This window comes from Montipora foliosa, chromosome 12, assembly GCF_036669935.1.
Source record: "Montipora foliosa isolate CH-2021 chromosome 12, ASM3666993v2, whole genome shotgun sequence".
Taxonomy (NCBI): domain Eukaryota; kingdom Metazoa; phylum Cnidaria; class Anthozoa; order Scleractinia; family Acroporidae; genus Montipora; species Montipora foliosa.
In genome coordinates, this window is record NC_090880.1 from 37,222,851 (window position 1) to 37,232,522 (window position 9,672).

At 37.4% G+C, this 9,672-nt stretch overlaps 1 protein-coding gene across 2 annotated transcripts in view; it reads left to right on the forward strand.

Annotated features, from left to right (window-relative positions):
* The first annotated feature begins 177 nt into the window (after positions 1 to 177).
* The window catches only part of LOC137978540 (adenylyltransferase and sulfurtransferase MOCS3-like), a 10,432-nt gene continuing 937 nt past the window's right edge, over positions 178 to 9,672 (forward strand). The window contains exons 1-13 of one of the 2 annotated variants that reach the window (XM_068825517.1): positions 178 to 282; positions 1,351 to 1,495; positions 1,964 to 2,056; positions 3,641 to 3,761; positions 4,351 to 4,425; positions 5,102 to 5,143; positions 5,978 to 6,053; positions 7,410 to 7,518; positions 7,622 to 7,684; positions 8,290 to 8,453; positions 8,661 to 8,708; positions 9,192 to 9,288; positions 9,475 to 9,582. In XM_068825517.1, coding sequence (XP_068681618.1) covers positions 196 to 282; positions 1,351 to 1,495; positions 1,964 to 2,056; positions 3,641 to 3,761; positions 4,351 to 4,425; positions 5,102 to 5,143; positions 5,978 to 6,053; positions 7,410 to 7,518; positions 7,622 to 7,684; positions 8,290 to 8,453; positions 8,661 to 8,708; positions 9,192 to 9,288; positions 9,475 to 9,582 — 1,228 coding nt within the window. In that variant the 5' untranslated portion in view covers positions 178 to 195. Of the gene's footprint in view, positions 283 to 1,350; positions 1,496 to 1,963; positions 2,057 to 3,640; positions 3,762 to 4,350; positions 4,426 to 5,101; positions 5,144 to 5,977; positions 6,054 to 7,409; positions 7,519 to 7,621; positions 7,685 to 8,280; positions 8,454 to 8,660; positions 8,709 to 9,191; positions 9,289 to 9,474; positions 9,583 to 9,672 lie in introns of both variants that reach the window. The other variant, XM_068825518.1, reaches the window with a different exon arrangement.

Here is a 9,672-nt window from a genome sequence, read left to right on the forward strand (position 1 = left end):
AACAATGATTATCAACACAAATAAGTGGGAGGGTAATTCGATATTGATTCTTGAACGCCCATCATGGATTGATCAACGTTTTCCCAATCCAACTGAAATCCCACTACCCATGATAGTTTGCCACACGTTATCTGGCGGACGAATGACATTTGTTCAGCGGTTCATTTGATACGTCATGTAGCACCAGCTTTTAAAATGGCGGAAGAGTTGGATCTTCTTCGGCAGGAGATTGAGCGGAAATCTTTAGAGCTGGAATCGTTAAAAAGTCGATTAGCTCTGAAGGTAAGTATAATGGCTTTTGAAATTCAGCGAGGCAACTTTTTTTTAAACTAAATATTTAGCTAAAAGCAAGGCTTGCCTTTAAGTGTGGCTCTTTATCAGAAGTTAAAAAATATTGCGGCACACCACTTGGCCATTATATGTAGATAGAACTTTGGAGAAAAAAATGATTTGTCGTTACGTACTTTGCCCCTTCTCAACTAACATACCCACGAGAGAAATTATATAGTTTGTATCGGGTTTGCGTTTAAACGCCAAGTTGCTGCTCGTTGTTTAAACATGAAAATTCTCTTATGCTAACTCGTGTCACTATTTTGACAATTTGCTTGATATCTGAAACTGACAGGCCATAAATCAGCTCAAATCAAACAAGATGCTTTGATTTTTGCAAAGTGCTAGTTCTAACGTGACATTTGCCATAAACATGATGCTGAATCTCTCCATTGCCACTCTTCACCTTCCAGGGGAATATGTAAACTTTTGATAGCCCTGAGCATCGCAGTCCCTGTAAGGAATATAGAGCAGACATGAAGGGTGGGCTTCTTTAAAGCTCCACCAGTAATAGGCCCTTTGCGTGACTATGCCACGTGACCTTGTCAATCATAAAAAGTGGTTGTGATACAAAATAGTTGCCAGAAATGGAAAGAGTGAGATGAAATTAGTAAGAATTTCAATTTTGTTTGAGTGCGTGATTTTAGAGTGGTTTGAAAGTTTTGAAAAGTGCGCTGTTGCCATCAAGCAGCTGTTTTCGACATAAATCTCTGTTAACTTTTAAGCGATAAAATAACTAAAATCTCTCGCTTAAATGTCAGTGGCCTCAAAATTGACATTCTTACTAATTTCATCATGCTCTTTCCATTTCCGGCATCTGTTTATCTATTTTGTACCACAACCATTTTTTTATGATTGACAAGGTCACATGGCACAATCATGCATGCAAAAGGCCTATTGAGAAACAGTGTTATCGGTCTTTTTTCTTTGATCTGTTTTGTTACCACCCCCTTCGACAACCCCCAATAAATGTTTTGATGATGTTACAAATAACAATGTAGGTTTTTCATGTCTTTTCAGGAGAGGGAACACAACTTATCAAATGGATACTCTGCAGGGTTAGATCACCCATGTTCTGAAGCTTCACAAAAGAAAGAAAGACTTAGCAACCAGGATATTTTACGATATAGCAGACAGCTGATCTTACCTGAGATTGGTGTCAAAGGTCTGTGCAAAGAATTCACCAAAACTGCTGTATTGTGATGCAACAAAATTTAATTTAGTAAAATGACGTATGAAATAGGTTCACTGGCTTGAGCTTAGCTCTGGTCATGGGTCCATCTCATAGGTGCAGATTTAAAATGAACATAATTTGCAACTAGTGGTGGCTGGATCTTTGATTTCTTGCACAATTTTCTGTCAGTTGTTTTTCAACAACCCTGAGTAGTTAATTATAGCAATAGTAATATTAATATTGTTATCTTGAAGCATTCTCCCACCTCACCCCACTCTCTTTTTCATTTTATAATCAGTGTTAAAAGATGCTTGTGGCTAGGCTTATGAATGTGCAACTACCGGTAATCACTTGATTTATGCACAATCTCGTGAAGAAGGTGGCATTAAAGTGATGAATGAAGTTACTGTTAAGTATGCTGTTTTAAGTCACAACAAGAGTGTTTCTTTGTTTTAACAGGTCAGATAAAACTCTGCAATGCTTCAGTCCTTATTGTGGGTGCAGGTGGACTTGGGTGTCCTGCAGCTCAATACTTGGCTGCAGCTGGAGTAGGTAAAAAATAATTTAAATTGTAAAAAAGTCCATACTTAAAGGAACTTTTCGATTGTTATGAACAAGACTTCATTTTCAATGTTGACCTCCTGTGGGATGAAAATGATTATGTAAATGAAATTAACAGGCAGATAAAAATCCCAACTGGTGATGTACAGACAATTTTTTTCCGTCTACATGGCAAGTGAAGAAGATTATTTCTTTACTTATTTTATTTATTTATTTTATTATTTTTCTATTGGTTGGTAGTGGAAGTGCACTAATAGCTATCAAGCTAGTTCACAGGCAGCCCACTTTTTAATAATCTGAAAGAAACAATAATTTTTCAAACTTAACAAATACATGATCAAGAACCCCAACAGGGAGGAGACAACCAGTTGGCTATTTACAGAGCACGGTAGAGTTCAATCTGGGATAACCCGAAACAAATCCAAACCAGAGGTTAGAACGGAATTTCAACCCGGGACTACTGCATGCAATTACCCAATGCCCTAGCCAATGGACCACGTCACCTCCTTAGATGTGCTTGGGAGTAATGCCACAATGGTAGTATTTCCACCTTACTACTTTAGTGATCAGCTCAATGCTTGCATTGAGATTTTAAAGCCAAATACTTGGGACTCTGCTCTTGAACATTCCCCAGGACAGGACAACAATAAAATTATTGGACAAAGGATACTTTTTTTTAATTTCAAGAGTGGTGGAAACCTGGAACAAACACAGCTTGAACATGGAATCTATTAAGGAACCTCTGTACTCTTTTAAATTTATCTCAATTGAAATTAATTCCAGATTTTTAAAATAGTGATTACTGTTAATTTTATTCGTAATCATTATATTCTTCTTGTCTGAGAAATTTTGATGCAGCTGGAAATGTTTGTTTTTTCATGTTTACTAGTAATATTTCAAAAACCTGTGCGAGTGTTTCACTGGGTTTCCAAATGCAAGAAAACATTTAAAACCACAAGGCCACCTGTTGGCTGCTCAGAAGCATGTGAGGGCTGTGAGCTGTGTCAGAATGGAGACTGTAAATAGCAGATTTTGACCCCTTAAAAGCTGGGAGGAGGAAGACGATTGTGTAGCCAGTGCTGTTTCTACCCATAATAAAAGAAAATGGGCAGCTTTTCGAAGATTGGAATGAGAGCCATTTTGCTCTTGCTTTTGAAATGCATTGATTTCAAAACACACACACATGTTGAAGTTATTGATTTCAAACCACATGTGTTTGAAATTCATTTCGAGAATCAACAAGTGGTTCATTGGGTTTCAAAATTGTCCACATGTTAATTCATGTTAATATGTTATCATTGAAAAGTGCTATCAGGGGACTATTAATAAAATATTTAATAAATTTTTATTGTACATAGTGTTCAGAGCATAACTCAAACCTGAAATTTACAGGTGTTATGTGTGGACACCATTCTAGATATTATTAAGTACTCTGACAGGCCTTAGAATGTAATCCAAACTGCTAAAAGAAGATCCTACAGCATTGGCCAGTTCAGTTGCATGGCCAAGAGAAAATGGTTAGATTATGACAAGGCAGTTCAGGAATAAGTTTTAATTATTTCATTAAAATTACAGGTTGTATAGGAATTGTGGATTATGATACAGTTGAAGTGAGCAATTTGCATCGGCAAGTTCTTCACACTGAAGAAAGAGTAAACATCTCCAAGGCTGAGTCAATAAAAATACAGCTAAATCAGTAAGTGAATAATAACAAAATTTAACATTTTCTCCATCCCTTGGATAGCATGTGATCAGGTGTTCCTTTTTTACTTGAGAGGGCAGAAAAGAACTTCTCTCGAAGGTCATAAAAGTGAAAATATAAAAGAAAAGCACCTGATGACAGGCTGTCAGCATAACCTGTGATCAGGTGTACTTCTTAGGGAGGGAGGTCATGATCGCAGGTTAGTGCAAGCACAAATCTGATGACAACAGCTTTTTTTCCTGGAGACTTTTCAGGAAGAGAAGAGTTGAGGGCTGCCTCTGCCCCTCCCCAAGTAACCTCTTCCCCCCCCCCCCCACCCCCAAAGTAATCTCTCCCCCCCCCCCCCAAGTTTCAATTTTGTCATTGTTACAACAATAATGTTAATTTATGGCTCCACTTTGATTTTATTGGGTGAGAAACCTCTCATAAAATTAAGAAAAATGGCATTTTCAAGCCTTAATCTTTCTATACAAGGGTAGGTTCTTTGATCCCTTTAAGCTCTCTTCCCTCAGATCAAAGTGTGTTGCAATGTCCCTGTTGACATTGTGCTATGTTTTTTCTTAGCTTTCACTTTGCATTTTAGGTTGAACTCTTCTGTGCAGTGTATACCATACTGTATGCAGCTTACAAGCAGTAATGCCATAAAAATCATTGAAAAATATCCTTTTAAATTACATTCTTTTTGGTAAGGTGAAGAGGGAGACTTGTCACCAATTCCCAACAATTCATAAGCTTATGAACTGGTGGTTCAAAGGTTGTAAAACGCCCATTGGGCAATGAGATACACTGAGGGGTGGGAAACTCCTGGCCAATGGCCCGTTAATAGGTTCCTTGCCTTCCTGTTAATCTTGTCAAACCTCTTATGGAGCATGCAGGAGGGGTTAGAGGGAGAGGGTGAGAGAATTGCAAGAATCTCTCTGTATTGATTTTTCGTCCTGTTAGATACAAAACACAAAGATCTGAAAAATCTGCGCAATAAATGGCTGGCATTTGCAGTGATATGTGCCTTTTGCTACATGAAGGATTTCATCTCCTTTGGTTACACACACCATGAGGGAAGAAACGAAGAAACTACTGGCTGCATTGGCTTGTAATTATAATTGTAACAACACATTTGGCTCTTCTGCCCTTGGCAATTCTAGTTATGTAACTATAAATAATTGGGCTTTGTTAGAGATAAAGGAATGAATGAACAAATAAATGCTTCTGGTTTGAATCTGTTTGAATCAAGTTGTAACTGTATGTTAGCCACAGTGATATCATTGTATCCATTCAATTCTACTTAGTGTGGCCTGAGTGAATATTAAATGGCTTACTTTCCTTAATCAACAAACTTATGATGTGGTTTTAGATGCAACAGATAATGTGGCAACAAGGTATAAAGATCAGTTGTGTGCATGTTGTTGTTTTGCCAGATCTGCTAGCTCTCCAAAACTTAAGCTACAACTGTACCATGCAGCAGACTTCCAGTTTGAAGTTGTTTCTTCCTCCTCTAGGATACTGAAATGATAAGTTTATATTTACAGTATTCCTTCTTTTCTACTACATTTTTCTTTCGATCTCCTGTGCATTACTGATTTTTTCATGAATTAAAATAAATATGCCTGGTTATTCTCTGCCTCAAGAAGCATTATATTGTTTTCACATTAACGTTTCAATCTGGTTTCATTGTGTGTGGGATCTTGCATGTTTGAAAGTTTAAGGACACTTTCCATTTGACAAAACTGACCAGCCAGTCTTGGCATTTGGAAGGACTAACTCTACAATGGCTTCAAATTAACTCACTTTGAGGATGACATATAAACCGCCAGAAGAATGCGAGGGATTTTCACGCTAGTGTTCTTTCAAAGTGTTGCATTTCTTGCAAACTGATGGTTCTGGCCAGCCAGTTCTGACAAAAGGAAAGCTCCCTAAGACTGTATAGCTTGTTGGGCAAGTGATGTTATTCATTATAATTTAACAAAATGAGCAGAAGTGTTATTACATTATTTTACAAATTTGAGGTGAAACAAACAATGTTGATGTGAATACTAAAAATTCTCACTAAAGCTCAGCATTGAAAAATAACTGCTTATTTTAATCGTTTGAGATATTAAAGGGAATGAAAACAAAGTCTATTAACTGACAAATAAAGAAAACTTATTGCTACAGTAAACTATAAAAAGCATTACATTGTTGATGCTTATGACATCAGTTTCTTTCTTTTTGAGATATTTGCTCAGTGATTCTTGTGTCATGGCTGGTAAACCTTTAGTCTCTGGTAGTGCTTTGAGATTTGAGGGACAGGTACATGTACAATAATATTTTCATACCTTTTATGTTATTTATTTGTATTTGTTCTCTCATTGACATTGATGCGCCTAATAATTATTATTATTTGTAAAATGAAAAAAATGTGTACTGTAGTCACAAAATAGCCAAAATCCTCAGGGTGCAACCTTTTGTTCTGGGTGTAGTAGACAGTCTTTTCACCAATGTCAAGTCTTGTTGAGCAAGGGTGAATGGATGGTTCCCCTGTGCTGTAGGCTTGCGGAGAACAGGGATGACATAGTGGTTGGGGTACTTCCCTCCCACATAAATATTAACAGGATTCAGATCCCAGAGGGTTTCATTACATGTTCTCAAGTTTTCCATCCTATCCAAAATCTGAACAGAGCTTAATCCATCTATGATAGCTGCATGGAATAATGGACTAAGGTTTAATTGTGTGTCCCTTTTGTTCTAACTTTTTTGTGTACCCCCTTCTAGTAGGTGGGTGTTGTGTAAGCATGGTTGAGGCTCTTCAAGAGATTTTCCCGTCTGGCGACGTGACCTCATAGTACAACATCAGTTGTTTTCCCAACTATTGAGAGCAGTGACAAATTGATAATAAAAGCAGCAGTCACATAATTGAATTATTATGTGCAGGAACATTTCCATCAGAAAACGGGCAATGGCTGGTTCCTAAAGAAATAAAATAACTAAATAAATATTGAATAGAAATAGAACTTTATTTTCACACGATAATGTTAAATATAAATCTGAATAGTTTGTGGGGTCATGCACAAATGAAATCAAATCGATACATATGATATTGGTTTTTGAGGAGAGGGAAAAACCGAAGTACCGGGTGAAAAACATCTCAGAGCAGAGTAGAGAACCAACAAACGCAACCCACATACGACACCGGCTCTGGGAATCAAACCTAGGTCACACTGATGGGAGGCCAGTGCTCTCACCACTTTGCCTTCCCTGCTCCCCAATAAGAAGTGATAATAGTTATAAAGTGACACTATAGTGCCCTTGGAAGCACAACAATTTGGTGGAATAATGAGTTGATGAATCAATGGAAATTAAATTGACTGCCATAGGGAGGTGTCAACTCAATTTATTTCAGCAGTTTATCAGTTTTGTTACCTTTGTTATTTTCACCAAATTCTCATGTTTCAAACACCCACAGGCATACCACCAACCTCGTTCCCAGTATTGCGAGAACCCTGGGAATGAGATTGGCATATCACCATAGCTTTTTTTTAGAAAATAACTCCATTCCCTCCTTCAGTAGAAGGCTTCATATTGCACTTTGAGTTGAATTCTAACATCTTAATAATAATAATAATAATAATAATAAATAAATAAATAATATAATACAATTTCTTTTAGTTGACTGTTTACAACTATGCAGATGGACCATGCTACCGCTGCTTATTTCCTAGTCCTCCTCCACCAGAATCAGTTGGGAACTGCTCTGATTCTGGGGTCCTGGGTCCAGGTATGTCTATTTGGCCTTAGTGCAGACAGATAAGGAAGACAAGCTGACATACTTTACACCCTGATTAGTGGCATTATTGACTCATTTGCTTTGGAAAATTTAGTCCCAGGGATAATTGGAACGCTGCAAGCTTTGGAGGCAATAAAGATTGCAGTTGGAATAAAATGTATCTTTACATGTACACTTTGACAACTTCTTGCTTCTGTGGGACATTTTACAACAAGAAATTAAAACTTAGTAGCTATCTGTGTGGTCTCAGTGTTAATTGCTGGAGATAGGCACTTATGCCAACTCTCTCAGATTATCCGGGAGTCTCCCCAGGATATGAAACGAATCTCCCGGTCTCCCAAATGGGTCTTCAAATCTCCCGGATAAAAACGACTTTGAACCTTTTGAACACTTTGGTCCAATGTAAGTTCAAATCGCATCCCCATGCAAGTTAAAAGAATTTGCAGATGGAAAAAATCTCCAGATTTTAGATCTCCACAAGTTGGAATCTCTGGGTAGCCAGTAGGAACAATGCATCACACAATCTTGTTGACCTGCCTATTATATATTCTTGTTCTGATATGTCAGTAGATTATGCAAGGAGCTTAAACAGTTGTGCAACTGTTGCCAGGCCTCACGTCAACTGCAGGACTTGTCTTCCTGTTTACACTAAAGAAAAAGTCTCTTCCTACTGACTAGACAGTAAAAATTAATGAATTGGAAAGGCCAGTTTTAAAATTTTTATCATGGATTTTCAGTTTCCATCCTTAACAGTATTATCAGCATCATTTTGTCAAAAGATGCTTGTTTACGACGCACTGGAAGGCAGGTTCCTTACAGTCAAATTGCGACAAAGGCAACAGAGTTGTCCCATTTGTGGAGATAATCCAACTATAAATGAACTACAGGATTATGAGCTTTTCTGTGGAGCTTCTGCTACAGATAAGGTAAGAATGGTTGAATGTTGATGTACAATATATGTAACCAGGTACCATATAGTCATAACTTGCATGTGTGGGTTACTAAAAGTGCAGTACATTTATGTGATTTCCAAGGGCTGTTAAATTAACAGTTGGTCAATAATTTATTGCAATTTTACCATGTGGTGAATAGAATATTTCACTCAAATATGATGGACTTTTTATTTGTTGCAGACTCCGTCCTTGAAACTTCTTTCTAAACAACAAAGGATCTCTGTTCAGGCGAGTTAATTCATTTTTTCAACCCTCTGTCAAATGTCTCACCCATCTTCCTCAATCCGTTTCTAGTTACCGGTAACCTACTCTCTTTGTCCTCAACTTACTGTGTGTCCTACTTGATGGACTGTTTCTCTCCCTTGTCCTTCTTTTTAACCATCCATGCCTTCAACCTATCCCAATTTCCTTCCATTACATACCTCTCTCTGTAAACTACAGGTACTGCTACATTGTCTCCTTGCCCCCTCTTTCTCCAGACCTGTTTTTCCTTTCTCTGCCTGTCCCTAAAAGTTGATTCCAACTTCCTTTTCTTCCTTCACACTAGTACCCATCCTTCCATCACTTCCCTTGTTACCAGTCTAACCATCCTTCAATCTCTGCTCATTCACTTCTAGACATGTACTGTACTGACTAAGAAGAAGCCAAGGGGATTTCAGTCATGCAATATTATTTTGTAATCTTTGTTTTATCTGTTTTGTTATCCATCAGGAATATAAAGAGATCCTTGACCAATGTGCTCCTCATGTCCTTCTTGATGTGAGAGAACCTGTTGAGTTAGACATTTGCCATCTTCCTAAATCCTTGAGTATCCTCTTAATACATGCCTCTGAAATATAACTGAAACAAATCTGTTGCTAATTGGGATTGGGCTCAAAGTGGGTTATAAATATTAAAATCTGATCCAAGACTTGCAATCTCTTGATAGGTGTAAATTAAGTTTTTCTTTTTTGACAAATGCACAGTTTTTTTTCATTAACACCATATCCTTAAGATATTCCATTGAAACATCTCCGTAATCCTGAGAGTCATGAGATTCTAAAAAGAGCATTATTGCTACTGGCAGAGGAGGAAAATACATGTAACTTCAGACCAGTAAATGGTGAGCGTAAAAGCTGAAGATTTGTAATCTTTCTTTTGTAAACTAAAAGACTTTTTCCTTGTCTAACTTTTGCAAAATTTTAAATTCTAC